Genomic DNA, 16,291 nt, shown 5'->3' with positions numbered 1-16,291 from the left:
TAAGCTACAACTTTATTATTTAATATGTTGTGGTGGTTTGTCCATGCTTGTGGCTGCGAAAGAGAAACGCAGCATTATATTATAAGGGGTGGTACTATTAGGAGCCATGTTTGGGGATAAGCAACACTCAAAGTAACATCAATTCATAATAAGGCAAAAGAAGTAACAATCGATTAGAATACTAATTGGTATTTACGATAACCATCCATTTGTTAAGAAGAGTCATCGGGTATGTCTCTTGGAGGCATCATACCCCACCTGCATAGTATAAGAAGGGGATTGATCCCTCTCAATCAGGCACTCAAGTACGATCAGATAAAAACACATTCAGAAACCATGAATTATCTTATTGACATTCTTCATTGAATCAGTCCATAAAGCCAGTCTCTTGGCACAATACGGACACATACTTATAAGGGGAATAAGAAAGGAAGAACAGCTATGCAGAATATCGGCATCACCTAGCAATAAATATAGAACAAAAAAGGCAGAGTGAATCATCAAAGAATCAGCACTCAATCGGAGAACACAACATTAGTCCTCTTCAGTAAGTCACCATTGATCAGATCAGATCAGAACTGTTATTAAGTTACAGGCAGTAACCTCCTTGTTCTTGGTGGTGTGCATGAGAATGTGTTTAATATGTATGCTTAATATATGAAGCCTGATAATGTTCTTATGCAGAATTTAATAGTAATATTAATATAAACTGCAATATGTATGTCAGTCAGTATATATATATATATATTTGACCAGACAAATAATAATATTAGAATGTAAATCAGAAAGAAAATCAGAAAGAATTCTTAACTTAATACAGTAAAAAGTAATCGGAGGAATATAGAAAAGGCAGAGACTATTGCCACTAATAGGAAACAATCAGCAATCACTGTTAAAGGTCAGCCATCTATTATTATCGATTGGTGAGTCCACAAATCCCTTGTATTACATAGGTCATGATCTAAGTCACCAGGTTCGAATTCGAATTCGAGTTAGGCAACCATAAAATTCGGATGAAGTTCGGCAAGGGTAAAAATTCGACATTAAATTCGCCTTATATAATTTTATTTTTTAAATATAAGTAATATATTCACAAAATTATAATTTATAAATACTAAAGTTTAAAATAATATTATATTTAAGTTGATAAGTTTAAAAATTAAATTTAGATATTTAAATATATTTAATTATTATTAAATATTAATATTAAAAAATAAAAATTAAACAAGTAAAGTAAAATAATATTAAGTTTAAATATATTAAATGTTAATGTAAATAAATTAAATTTAATATTAATCTTTTAATGATAGTAAATTATTAAAATATAAAATATATGTTTTAAAAAAATTAAACTATAGAAAAGAAAACTACATATAAGAAACTTAATATCTCTGGATGAAGTCGCGACAGGAGAGAGGTCAAACGAATGAAAGCTAAGCCAGGATCGAAGGGAACGAATGAAAGTCAGGCGGCCATCGCAACTTCGAGCAGACTTCTCACACCCATTGTTTTTCTGTGATCCCGAGCAGACTTACATTCGACGATGTGCTTAATGCTATGTGATCTTGTCGTGGTGTAGCTCATCACGTAAATCATCTCCTCTCACCCACTGTTTCTCTGTTATTGCGCCTTGAAGAAATATGGTGTGCCCTAGCTGCGAGTAGGAGGAATTTTGTTCTTAAAAACCCTAATAAAATGTGTTCCGTAAGAATTTAATGGTGAATTTAAACGAACTTCATACAGTTTTTTAATGTTTGCTGAATTTCGAACTTCAACCATGAAATTCGGCGAACCAGGTGACTTAGGTCATGATTATAGAGGGTTTCCTATCAGTCTTTGATGATGTCTAATTAAATTAGAGACTGCACAAATAATATTATGGAAAGCCAGAAAATCTGTATTGTCAGTTTATATCAAAGTCATTGCTGTACTGAAAATTCATTAACTCTTACAGTACTTAGGCATTATACAATCAGTATAAAGTAATTCATTAGAAACTGTGTCTGCTAAGACCATCATGTGTGAGAAGGATGGGGAAGTATTCCAATGGTGACGAGGGGCTCACATGTGGTCATAAGGACCCATGGAGTCCAGGAAACAGTTACTCCCCCCATGCCAATCTCACCAAGATGGAGATGTGTGTAAAAGTATAAAAGATTGAAAGAGTAGCAATACGGGACGCCAAGTCTAGCAAGGAGGTTTAGAAGCAACCATTCCTTGGGCTTGCTAGACAATGGACCCAAGCAATCCTTTCACGTCTCATATACTATCTGCCTCTCTATTATAACAGCAGAATAGATTATAACTAGTTACGAATGACTATGTTTGTAGGTGTGTGCCTTTCCTTGTTGGTGCAGGTTATCTTAATTGACTCTCCACTCTCCAAATATAAGCTAAGCTTCAAGCCCTATCTCCGATTTATGAAATTATGAATAATTTTTTAGCATTATGATAAGTATCTGATTCAGATTTACTATTATTGAGTTTAGATAGGAAATGTCCCCTAATTAAGCAAAGTAATTTGAGTTACGAATGTATTGAAATTAGGTAATTGTTGCTAAACAAGCTTATATCTAGTAGGGGACATTACACTCATCTTGCAAAATCATAAGTCATTTGAAAAACCGTGGCAAACGTACTTCCATTCATGAAAGCCTAAGCTTGAAATTAGAATAATTATGTGAGTCCCTTTGTGCATACAGCAAATCACATTAGCCATTGAGTTACCCACACGTCAAGAACTGACATTAGGAACCTTGGAGTCATCTTGGTTGACCCATATATTTAGCATCCGAGGTGATTTGATTCAAGAGAGGGTAAAATACTTTGGTATTTTATTCTGTGTTAGAGGTGTCTAAAAAACACATCAACATGTCCTTTTCAAAGGACAGAAATAAAGAAGAGTTGCACTCTTTCAAATGGTGCTAATGGTGAAAGGGTGTGTCTCTTGCCAAAGGGCATCCATAATGAAGAGGTGTGACCTCTCCCTCACATTGAGAGATATAAAGGAAAGGAATCAAAAGCATCCAGTGACAGGACCATTGATCAGATCAGATCAGAACTGCTATTAAGTTACAGGAATTGGCAGCCTCCTAGTAGAGGACATTACACTAGCAATACTCATAGATCATAATATCGATGCCACACAGAAGCATACACATCGAAGAGAATATTCATGATTCCACCAACCAAGGGGAACTATATGCATCGATCATATATGAAGGCAGTCCAAATTGATATCATCATTATGCAGACGCAACATTCATTATCGGTAGAAGAGAGATTAATTAGACATGAATAGATGATTATATTGATCATGAAGTAAAAACCACGATTTACTAATCTATCGATTAGGTATCCAATAAATTATTAATTATTATACTTAATCATGCTAAGGCAACAGTTAGATTTGTATGATTAACAATTGCTCATGGGAAGGTGCATAGCTGATTTGTGTAAGTAATGAAAAAATGTGATTACGTGCATAGCCGATTTGTGTAAGTAATGAAAAAATGTGATTAAGGGAAGGCCACATCTACTCTCAAGTAAGAGGTGCAACCATTCAGTATCCTAAGACATTAAAAGAGGATCGATCTCATTCCAATCAACATCATTTGACATTGTTTATTTACTTATATACTTGTACATATTTGGATCACTCATTTGAGCAGCCACCATATTGGCAAACTCAGTTGCATACATTTAAAGAACATAATCCGGAACAGCACCATAACTATTGCATACGTCCAAAGTATAATCACAAACGGCAATCCTATCATCATTGCTATAAGCGATTGGAGAGAAAGCTTACAGCACAATTTATATTGTCATATCAAGAAGAGCAAAGTTAACCCCATAACTGCAGATCAGGATATAACTATATAGCAGATCATAATATATCATTTTTTATACCAAGTGGTATCAATTATCCCCTAGGTTGCAGGGTTCGCCCCCTAGCCCCCTCATCCAAGCCCGGTCCAGTATTGGTCCAATCCGCCTATGGTCCAAACAGGGTCCATGATTCACAAGTGTGGTTTGTGCCAGGATGGACGTAGGCGGACCCAAGTCAAACCCATGGGTCTAACGGCCCAAAAAGGGGGGTTTTTTTGCAAAATTTAATTTTTTTTTCAAATCCACCACATAAAAAATTAAAACATAACCCTAAAAGTGAGTTTTAAAACATTGACTTTGCTCATTTCTCCTCGTTTGTGTTGCAAACAATAGTTTTTTGCTAGCAAGTTGAAGAAAGGGTGAACGAAGTTTGGCTTCCAAAATCAACTAGGAGTTGTTGAAAACTAACTTTTGAAGTTTCAACAAGTGTTGCAACATCATTTCCACACATTTGCAAGCTCCCATTGGTTGAAAGAGGTACGTTTTTCAACATTTTTTTCAACTATTATTGTTACACAAATTGTCAAACATGAAAAATTAATTGTTTTGAATGTGTCCATATTATTTCTTGCCATAAGAACTAGAGTGGCATCTACCTCTTCCTCTATTGCCACAAATGAACAATCAATATCAAAACAAAGAAATGATCCAAATTCTCCCCTATGGAAGTATGTTGACATTATAAGACCGCTTCCAAGAGGTGGGGGATTCCACTGGAGATGCCAAGGATGTGGTGTAGAACGTAATAGTTCAAATTTTTGGGTGGTAGGCCATTTGTGTGGAATACCAAGAAGAGACATCAAAAAATGCCCTGGAAAAGACAGCAAACCTATACCAGATGAGACAGCGATGAAATATATTAGGGAGCATGAAACAGTAGAAGAGAGAGAAGCCCACATATTGAATCAAACCGCAACAAAAAAAAATAAAGGGAATGCAACCCCCATCTAATCCCAATGTTGTAGTAGAAAACAACCCCTTCTTTTCCACAGCTGAACCTCAAAGTGAAGCACCCTTGACACACAAAAGAACAAAGGGGCCTTTGAAAACCGAATTTAAAAATGAGAGTCGAGACATTGCCGACCAAGATGTAGCAAGGTGCATATATGCAAATGGGTTGACTTTCAATGTTGTTGCTCCCCATTTTGGAAGCAAATGTTAAGAAGTGTTAACGAATCTCAAAGAGGGTATAAGGGCCTAGGCTATGAGAAGGTACGTGGAACCTTATTGGAAAGAGAGGTGAAGGGGGTTGAAGATGCATTGAAACCCATAAGAGATTCATGGGCTGAGACAAGTGTATCAATTGTTTCAGATGGGTGGAAATATTCTAAAAATCTTCCCTTGATCAATGTCATAGAGGTGTCCCCTAAAGGCGCAATATTTTTGAAAGTTGTGGATTGTGAAGGCCAAGTAAAAGATTGCCAATTTATTGCAAATATTCTCATCTCCGCCATTGAGTCAGTGGGACCCCACAATGTTGTCCAAGTCATAACAGACAACACAAAAAATTGTAGAGTTGTTGGTTTCTTGGTTGAGGAACGCTATGATCACATCTTTTGGACACCTTGAGTGATCCATTCACTCAATCTTATGCTACAAAGGATTGGGAAAAAAATTAAATGGATCAAAGATGTGTATGCAAAGGTTGAGGACATCCAGATGTTCATCACAAACCACCACATGTCTCAAGGGATTTTTAAATCTTTTTCGGATTTGGAGCTATTGAAGGTAAGTGAAATAGTAATTTAATTTTACATTTTCTGATTTTTTAAATTTTCAATGTTCATAGTATCATTGTGTAAGCTATATTGTGTATTCTTCTTTAGAGTTTGGCTTTATTTTTTAATCGTTTTGGCATTAATTTGTGTTATAGGTTGTTGAGACCCGTTTTGCATCAAACACAATCATCTTGAGACTACTTGTGAAAGTTAAAGTGGCACTTTGCAATATGGTGATCAACACAAATTGGACTATATGGAAGCAGAGTAGCAAGGAGAGGGCAGCAAAAATTAGGGAACGAATATTGAATGAGTCATGGTGGCATCTTGTGACATATCTCCTTAGTTTCACTGAGCCCATTATGAGCATGATTCGCTATACTGACATGGATAGGCCTTGCATTGGTGAGGTTTATGATAGCATTGTGTAAGAACCTCAAGAGGCCCTCAACTTTGACACTGTAGTTTAGTTGAACCTGTTGCGTTTTTGTGTTTGTTCTACGCATTCTTTTAAAGCAGCAAATATATTCTAACCATTACAAGATCAAAATAAAAAAAACATAGGAAAGCGCTGGAAATAACTTCTTATTCAGAGATTAACTGATCAAACCCTTGTTACATTCGTTCACCCTCCATTTACCCTGAATACATAACAAACCATAAAAGATAAATACCTCCTTATTTTATTTATTGATTTTTATTGCTCCCTATGCAAAAATCGCAGCCCTTAGAATATTGGCGCTATTTCCCAGGCAGCCGTACAGCCACAATGAATCCCTCCTGTGGGCGCCTTGGTTGTTCCCAATCTGCTGCTGCAACCACACACTGATAAAAATAATAATGCTTCTCTGTCTAATATGCACAACCTTGGTTCCTGAATGAAACCAACTGGAAGAGCAAGATCAACTGATATTTCACAGCCTCTGATGCTGCTGCACAAGAATCCCACGTTTTCCTGTACCGATACCACTGATCACTGCAGAAGAATCTCCTGCTGAAACCCTTGGCCAAAAACTCCTCTCAGAGCTCCAAAACAAAATATCAAAACTCGGCATAAAAGAAAGAAGACCTAAAATCTTCTTTAATCCTCTCCTTTAGGGTTGGCGCGATGTCCAAGAAAGTGTGATTTGGCTTGCAAAATGTTTTTAACTTTAATTATTTTATTTCGACACTTCAATAGTCAAAATAAAAATAATTGTTCTCCTTTTAATAAAAAACTGGCCCCATCTGATGAGAAATAGACCCTCACTTAAGTTATGACTTAAAGTGACTTTTAAAACATTAAAACATTAAAATTCGCCATTTAATATTTAATTACAATAATCAAATATTAATATCTCTCTAAGTATCCATCAAAAAAGCCTGCCGTCTGAACTGGAAACTGCCAAACCATAATCTGTCCTTGCCCAGCCTACTGGCTAAAAATAGCAGGACTGCTAAAAATAGAAAGTTTCTCAAACGGAGTCCTCAAGACCTCAAACGAAGACCAGACCTGGAGTGCTTGCTCTGAAGATGGTCAATCAAACTCTGGAGGACCCTCTACCCAACCTCATCAGCCTACGAGGGTCAGTAATAGGCTAATCTACTCAGCTGACAGATGTCAACTAGAAGGGGACATCACACATTGACTCAATGCTTGAAAAAATGAAGTGCATTATACATGCAAGAGAGAATGACCCCGAGGAAAAATTCTTCAAACAAGTGGAAGCAATTGTTGTAGAAAGGTGGAATAAGATGACCACTCCTTTGCATCTTCTTGCCTATGCCTTGACACCAAAGTACTATAGCAATGAATTTATTGATAAACCAGGAAGGATTGCACCATGGAGAGATCTAGAAGTGTCTGATGGGTACAAGCTAAGTCACAGAAATCGGCGATTTTCAAGAATGAAGCTCGATTTTTATCGAATTCCAAACTTCTATAAAAAATTCGTTCAAATTCGGCCATAAATTCGTACGGCCATGACGTCATTTTTTCAAATTAGAGTAAAAATTTAAAAAGAGTTTTTCTAGGTTTTTGAAAAGCATTTAGGGGTTTTTTTTAAGATTTTTGGCAGATTTTCTCTATGAAACGCTGCTATTCTTTGTATCTGCAAGACTGCAACTACTGGGTCGCGGGTATTCTCTGTATCTGCAACTGTTGGGTTGCGATTCGCGGGTATTCTCTGCAACTGCTGGGTCGCACTCATGGGTATTTTCTGCAACTGCTTCATCAGCTAGTCGAATTTATTAGAAGTATACACATTTAAAAAAATTAACAAAATTATATAATGCGAATTTTATCCGATTTTTTTTTTCAAATTTTTCTCTTGTCGAATTTTATCCGAATTTCATGGCCGTCAAATTCGAATTCGAATTCGAACCTTGTGACTTAGGGTACAAGGCAGCATTCCTTAGACTCTATCCTAATGATGATTTGCGAGATATTATTACAAATAAGTTCATAGAATTTGCAAATGGAAATGGTCTAAGTGTTGATGCTCTTCGTCATAGATCCAAGAAGGATGCTCATAGTTCGCGGTACTGCCATGGCACATGCTTCCAAAACCTACAACCCCTCGTTGTCAAAGTTTTATGACAAGTTTAATTAATTAAAATTTATCACAAGTTTATTTATAGTTTACTGTCTTTATAGGTCACTAGTAATTTTTTAATTTTAAATTTTATAAATTTATTACTTTAATTGTTTCAAAAAGAAATTTATAGGTTGCTAGTTCATCTGCTTCAAAAAGAAATCGGTGCACATACTCTTTCGTCCACTCAATAGAGCGCAATAGATTGCAATCAAAAGGAGCTGAGAATTTAGTATATGTGCATTCCAACCGATGTCTTCTTTCACACAAGCAACGTAACTGCAACCAAGGGGAATCGAAGATGTGGGATATAGAGCTAGAGCATACTTATTTGGATGCTTCCACTTCTCAACTTGTTGCATTTGATGACTCAGATAGCGAGCAAACTTATAGTGCAAGTGCAAGAGGCATTGGCATTGGTTCATCTAATGTCAATGTCAATGGTACTGATGAGGAGGAGGAGGAGGAGAATGAGGATGATGACTTAGAGAATCAATTTGATGATTAAACTTTAAATTGTTGAAAGTTGAAACAATGAAACTTGAATATTTTGTCATTTTGATATTAAACTTGATGTATATGATGCTATTATGGTATGATCATGATGCTATGATTACAAGTTTATGTGCTATGTGACATGCTAATCTATTTGTGCTTATAGGCTGCATAAATTTTGAAAAGCGGTTCGGGTTCGAAGAACCAGTACACCAGTACCAAATTTTGAAAAGGGGTTTGGGTTTGTTAATACAAAAACAATGTAAAAATTATATATATATATATATATGAAATAAAAAATATAATATATTATAATATCATATAATATATATTATATTATTATATATTATAATATGAATATACAATAATATTATGTAATATAATATATTATTAATTTATTATATAATATAAATTATTAATATAATATAATATAATATATATATATATATGCAATACTATTTGTATATTATATAATATAATTTAATTTAATTCAATGGCCATGGTGCATTCATATATTTAAAATATGATAGCCAACATATATAAATAGATGAATGATTGTTTTCGTGGGGTGAAAATTAATTTAAACAATTAAAAATTTCCCCTGCTGCCTATATTCTGCCGGAACTTCTATTTCTCGGGCTGCAAATAGTTGCTGTTTAGTTGCTGTTTAGTTGCAGTGACAGATGACTGCCATTGTTTTTTGCGGATGACATAGCAGATATACGGACCGGTGTGCGAACCGGACCAGTACCACAAACCCCATGCGAACTGGACCGGTATCCGACTGCCCAACCAGCGAACCCGGTAACTTATATATATATATTACATGCTTTTGTACTAATGAACCCAAACGAACCCAAACCCTTTTTTGCCGTACCGGTGTACCAGTTCTTCAAAACTGAACCTGAACCGGCAACTTAGATTATCCACAATATAAGTTTTATAAGGGATTTTTAGAGTCTTTGATTGTAAAGAAATCTACTGCAATTGATTTGTGAGTTGAGAGTCCCTAATTCCAAAGAATTTACAAAAAGGGACATTACATTAAGTTTATTGGTTAGAGCGCATATCAAACAAGTTTTATATTTAAAATCTCTAAATTTCAAGGGTTTTTCAATTTGCTGAGTCAGGGTACCGAATCCGAGTTTGAGTCAAAAATCAGCTTGTCGAATCTTGGCCGAGTTCGAATCTTGTAACACTGTAATATACAATCCCATCAAATTAAATTATGCTGTGGTCTTCAGCTAGGTGATCAAAAGCCCATAGTCTAAAAAATAGAAAACTACAATACCTAACATCTATAATCTTTCTAATTAACAAGCAGCACAGGTCACTACATTAGTTTTCCATCTGAAACAAATTCTAACTTGAGAGAGACTCCTAGAGAAAACTTGAGAGAAGGAATCAGTGACATACAAATGATGTGAGTCCTTGCTGCAAAAGAGCACCAGGAGAAACAAATGGAGGATCACTTCTTCTAAGTGCATGGAAACAATCTACCTGCAAAAGAAAAGTCTACAATAAGCTGATATTATATTTGTAACATTCAATCTCATCAACAATTACAATATTATACTCATGGTTATCTTAAGTTTATCAAGCATTATTAGAAGATCTTGCTTTACTAACAACTTCAAAATACAAGCATAGAACCAGTACATACCAGTGCTTCTAAATAGAACTCCGGTACATAAAGAAAAATTTGATCAGTTTTACTCAGTATCAAAAGTAATTGCACTACCCACATGCATGTTGCATACATTCCCCTTTGTTTCCACCTTGCCGAAAGAGAAACTTTGTACCTGCAATATGCACCATAATCAATAATTTAAGAAACACAAAAAGTTTAAAACATATAAAATTCTGATGTCAAAAACTCTCAACCAAATGACTACATTACACCACATAGCTATTATTGGGTGTGTGTTATTACATCATCTGGTTATCCATTATCCATTGACAAAAGGCATCATTAGATCAAATTGATATTCTTTGACACAAGGTGTGACTGGTTATATCAGTAAGGGAAATTTCACCCTCTATCAGTTTATGTTTAGTTTATGTGGTTATATCATATAACCACACTACTAAATGGGTATTAAAAAAACTGGAGATAGAAAATTCAGTTGTTGACATCAAAAAGAATTTAAATAATGTTGCTTGATATTCACTTAGGTAAATAGAAAACATTTTATACTAGATATGTCAGCCGAAGTCAAAGAATTCTTAATATTTCTCAAGTAAAATCTATTTACATTATGCTTCATTTTCTGTGATTGAAAACTCTTCATTAAGGCATTCCTTTTTCCAGAGAATGCAAAAAGTCTCCAAAAAAAATTCAGATTTTGTGCTAACCTGTCCCACAAACGATTTTTTACCCCAACAACTCCTGTCTTTTTGAAAACTTGTTGACTGCAATTTTCAATATTTTGTTTGCTTTTAAATTGCATCTGAAATCTTAATCAATCTCTCGCCAACTTGGGAAACCCTCGAAAACTACAAAAGGGCCAAATATTTTATGAATAGCCTAGTTGTCTGATATTTTTAGGGCACAACTACAAACAGGAGCTCATCAGGACATGCATAGTAGGCACAACTAGTTGCAAATTTGCAGGGAATCAGGAAGCAGTGCAATTGAGTCAAAGGTAGACAATGTTTTGCTGTAACACCATATAAATAGTATTTACATCAACTACTTTCCATCTATAAATAGATTGGCATATTGAGGTAGTCAATAGAGCATTGGTTCAACTCTTAAGGGGTATAATATGAGACATCTTAACACTTGGGATACAAAACTGGCATACATCCAGAATTCATATATAAAGGCAATCCATTCTTTAACTAACAAATATCTTTTTGATGCATGCCTTGGTTATTTATACCAAGAACTTTTTATGTTATGATAGGCCAGCCACAAGTGAAACAACAGAAGGTAGACTCAAAAAGTTCACAAAGCTGAAAATTTTATTAAAGAGAGACAGCAAATACACCTTCAAATGCAGGAGAGGTTTAGGGAGTCTATCTTTTTGATGCATGCATTGGTTATTTATACCAAGAACGTTTTATGTTATGATAGGCCAGCCACAAGTGAAACAACAGAAGGTGGACTCAAAAGTTCACAAAGCTGAAAATTTCATAAAAGAGATACAGCAAATACACTTTCAAATGCAGGAGAGGTTTAGGGAGTCTCAAGCAAAGTACAAAGCTAGACATAATCATCATTGCATTTTAGTATAAGTTCCATGTTGAGCACAAAGTATGGCAGTATTTAAAGGACATTTTCCATATAGGCCCATTTGAAATTTTTGAGCAAGAATGAATTCAGATCAGACTTGCTGCTATAAACAAAAATTTAATCTAATGTCAATGTTGAGAATTTGTCTTTGAATCCTCTACACTAGATGAAGAAAAACTTTTTTGTCTCCCACTATAAGCCTTGTAACTGATTCACAGAATTGAACAAGAATGTTGTTTCACAGAAGAAAGAGACAGTGGCAAGGACACGAGACATGGCAGTTTGATATTAAGGGTAAAGAGGCAAACAAGGCCAAGTGGTGTCCCAAAGACGAGGCGAGAGAATTTTCCCCTTTCCTGTTATATATCTGAGCTTTTGGAGACTAAAAGCATTCCAATTTGAGAGGTATGATCCAAAAATGATCAGGTAAAGTTCTCTGAATCAGCTAACATGGCCACTAACTCATTCTCTTAAAGAGACAGCAATTCAAAGACACTCCTAAAGCTTACTTTTCTAAAATAAATTATCATACAAATTGCAAGGCAACAAATGAAAACATAAGTCATCTAAGTGATCCAGACACTCAAGAGGCTGAAATAATGTTAACTATCATCAACAGATTAATAATTTAATACCCAGTCAAAATCATTGTACCAATTCAGCTAGGGGCAAACCTGTCATTAACAGATAAGGTTCACACTAAAGTTTGTCCACTGAAGCTATTATTTATTGATGAGATTCACATAACAGTATGTCTGCAGCTGAAACAATTCCACATCCAACAAAATAAGAGTGCAAAAGGTCGGAAGAATGGAATACAGGATTTTTAGGTTCTGGAGACTATTGAGCGTTAAAGTTCTGAGTTTCTTGTAAGATCTATTTTTGCATCTTCAATACTTCAAGGTCTATTTTCTGCATCTTACAGGCAGATATAGGTAGGCTCTTTCCTTCAGTATGAAAGAGAAAAAAAGAAAAGGAAGCATGCACATGTACTGTTGAACCAGTGGAGCATTGCATTACTTCTAGCATGAGCACAACTTAATCATCATACTTTTAAAAACTATTTCTCAAAGAAGTAGACACTAGAAGAGCTTAAAAAGTTCTTACCAATAACTAAGAATCTAGAAAAAATCATGACATCTGCACGCTAATGGCTCTTTCAGTAACAAAATGAATACAAGTCAAGAAAAAAAAAATGGGAGTTTAACGAGATGATCCTAGCTATACAATGAAACACTTTCCTTCACCATATGCATTCAAACTTAAAAGGAGCTTCCCCAGACCTATAACATCATGTGGGCTAAGTGATTGGACTCTTTCCTTGATGATGCCTAAAAGAACTTAACTCAAAACCTATATCTTTTCGTCAGTTACAGAAAAGCCTCAAGAAACAGTAGCCAAATATTTTCAGATGAAAGTATATATTTAATCAATTTTCTTTTAAATCAATTGCACTCTTCAGACATACATTGGAAATCTTATTATAAAGAGGAAACCCTATTAAATAAATGCAATCTTTACCATGTACATTGTCGTATGCAATCAACTAAATCTTCTCTATACACATTCCGAGCTTCTTTCAGGCGCTTCAAATGTTCTACAGAAGTTTTCTCTGCTCTGATCTGCTTATCAGTATCATCCAAGAGAGAAATTGAGTGTGACTGATGTGACATGTAATGTGATGCCTGCATCCATCAAAATTGTGTCTCAATTAATTTGCCTATAAATAATGCAACAGATAGAGAAGGGAAGCTGGTCATGTATAATGAAAAAGACTTCTGAAAAAAATTCTGAAGATGAACGCCATCTTCTAACTTCTTTTTATGATAGACAAAGATTTATTATAAGATGGAAAATGTCAGGGACACTGAGATACGTGATTTATAACTTCATTATACAGTGTCAATAACAAGAAATACAAAACACATTATCGATTAGGATGCAAATTGTAAGTTAATCTAGAAAGAACGAAGATTGTCTTGCAATCAATTTTAAGCTCCTGGCATTTCTTGATCCATCAATAAAGAAATATGTAAGATCCTTTTCAATTGTTACAGGCTCCTGTCCTCTGAATCATCATATCAAGGTCCTTAGTAAATTCCAAGACGACCCAATGTGTCATCTGCTCTTTAGTCTCCACCTTGTGCACTCTTTTTTCACCATGTCTGATCTGAATTGTCTAACTTGATCAATCTGCATCATTAAAAGTTTGCTCAGACATAAATGCAGGCCTAGCAAAGAACACAATGACGATAGAAAATATGATTAAGGCATAGACCATATAAAACCGATTACAAGTACATTGTGAATGACTGATGAGCACATAGAGAATTAAGATTCCCATCAACATGAGTCTAATAGTCATTTTAGATGGCATTTATGAACACTTCAAGGTGTTCCTCATCAACAAGAAAAGCAAGTTGATGAATTTTTTGAATTTGTTGTTGGTTAAGATCTCTGGACTTTGGAGTTTTTCTAACTTTCAGTATCAGACTGCTCCAGATTAATTGTATGAAGAACTTTTGGTTCTGCTTCTCTCCAGATATTCATTGTCATTTTTTGATAACTCTATAATATACTTCTTCAGGTCATTAAAGACGATTGCTATGAGCATCACTTAGCTCTTTTGGTGGACTGTATATGTCCATTACAATTTTCGCAAGGTGTGCTTCTTTCTTCAAGGCACAAGAACAAATCACAGGGAACTAGCTTTCTTTAAATTTCATCATCAGGAGCATCCCTTGATACAACAAGATAGCTTCTTTCATAGCAAAGACCAAGGTTCACTGCAGACATATTCTCTCATTATTAGGCATAATTTGGCTTGGTGGATAGATTCAAATTGATAATGGTTTTCTATTCTAGGTTTTCAAAAAAATGCAAGCACAATGTCATTAGCTTAGAGGAAATCTTGTTGTTGGAGTTTGCATTTTCAAATTAACACCCAAAGTTCAAAGCGATTGTTCACACTCATCCAAAACTCCAATTGGGGTCAAATTCTGCAGATGCCTATGCAATCATGATCTCCCTTTTGAGTTTCAGTACCAATAGTTTCCAAGAAGTGTACAATTATCAAAATTTGCTGAGCAATTCTCATTTTGGGAACTTGTAGTGCTTTGTTTTTACTCATTTGAGATCAATATTTAATGCCATTTTTTTACGAGTGCAACACTCTTCGCATACTTTGCATTAGTACTCACATTTTGTTCTCAATCTACTTCAAGACTATACTTCCAGCTTAAGGATCTTGTTTATAAACCATAAAATCCAAGAAACAGACTAAAGTGACAAAATTTTATGGGGATAGTGTATTAATTTTTAAACAAACTAAAGTAGAGTTCTATTTTTTTGTGTGGGATTCATCATGCTTTTCTGTAATTTCACCCTTCCGTGATCAGATTGAATCACCAAAACTTTTTGTGCCAGCAAGAAGGGATCAACTACCATGCACATAGCAAAATCTCCTTGCACTCAATCCTGAGCCAAGTGATTCTCTATAGAAGGCCATATGGTCAAACAACAGTTGCATAATCTATAGGCTAACTAGTCTTATTGTTCCTAAGGATATTCATCTTGTAGAGCACCCTAAGTGCTCTTCTACTGCTTGGACCATAATCCAACAACTATTTGGAGATCCAATTGTACCTACATCTGTTTGTAAAGTTTGCTTAGGTTGGATGTTACTAAGACAACTATAGACGTTCCTCCTCTTCTTGTTGCTTCTATAGTGATCACAACTTCTCTAAAGACTTTCGATGACTCTTAACTAGAATCATTCTTGTCTACAGGTTCCATCACATTTAGCTGCAAATTTACAAGACATCTCATGTTGACTTGTAGAATCTCACCTTTTGGGATCCTACCAACTCAATTGACAGCCTTGTTCTCCTCTTTGATGACATCTCTATTGTTGTTTCGTCACTTTCTTTGAATGTAATGAAGGTAAATATAAACCCTCATGTTTTCTCCCAACCTCTCAAGATTCAATGAAGATACATCCTATAGTTATACCTTACAAATCAAATCCAACCACAGTTCAACATGTTTCCTCCCATGAGTCTACCTCTAGAGTGGGATGTGATGACCTCAATAATTTTTTATATAAAATAATTACCACTTTCTTATCACTAAGATCCCATGAGGATGAGGTGAGAGCATACGATCAGTACATATGAATATTAACCACCTTCTAATCACTGAGATCCCATGAGAGCAAGGTAAGAGCATAAATGGATGAATAATAACTTTTTATACAATTTATTTTATTTAAATAACAATGCTTGAAAGATAAAGCAATAGATTGCATAAACAATAGAAAACTTCACAAATATGTTGGAGCTAAATATTATTATTCAAATATGCTAGAATACCTCAAT

At 35.0% G+C, this 16,291-nt stretch overlaps 1 protein-coding gene across 4 annotated transcripts in view; it reads right to left on the bottom strand.

Moving 5' to 3' along the window:
• The window catches only part of LOC131069487 (E3 ubiquitin-protein ligase RKP), a 103,640-nt gene that overhangs the window by 27,379 nt on the left and 59,970 nt on the right, over positions 1 to 16,291 (bottom strand). For all 4 annotated transcript variants that reach the window (XM_058004946.2, XM_058004945.2, XM_058004943.2 and 1 more), the window contains exons 4-6: positions 13,437 to 13,600; positions 10,341 to 10,479; positions 10,094 to 10,177 (exon numbers count right to left, since the gene is read on the bottom strand). In XM_058004946.2, the coding sequence (XP_057860929.2) occupies positions 10,094 to 10,177; positions 10,341 to 10,479; positions 13,437 to 13,600 (387 nt within the window). The remainder of the gene's footprint in view (positions 1 to 10,093; positions 10,178 to 10,340; positions 10,480 to 13,436; positions 13,601 to 16,291) is intronic.

This window comes from Cryptomeria japonica, chromosome 11 (genome assembly GCF_030272615.1).
Source record: "Cryptomeria japonica chromosome 11, Sugi_1.0, whole genome shotgun sequence".
NCBI classification, from domain to species: domain Eukaryota; kingdom Viridiplantae; phylum Streptophyta; class Pinopsida; order Cupressales; family Cupressaceae; genus Cryptomeria; species Cryptomeria japonica.
The sequence above is the reverse complement of the archived record's forward strand: the minus strand, read 5'-3'. Positions and strand labels throughout refer to the sequence as shown.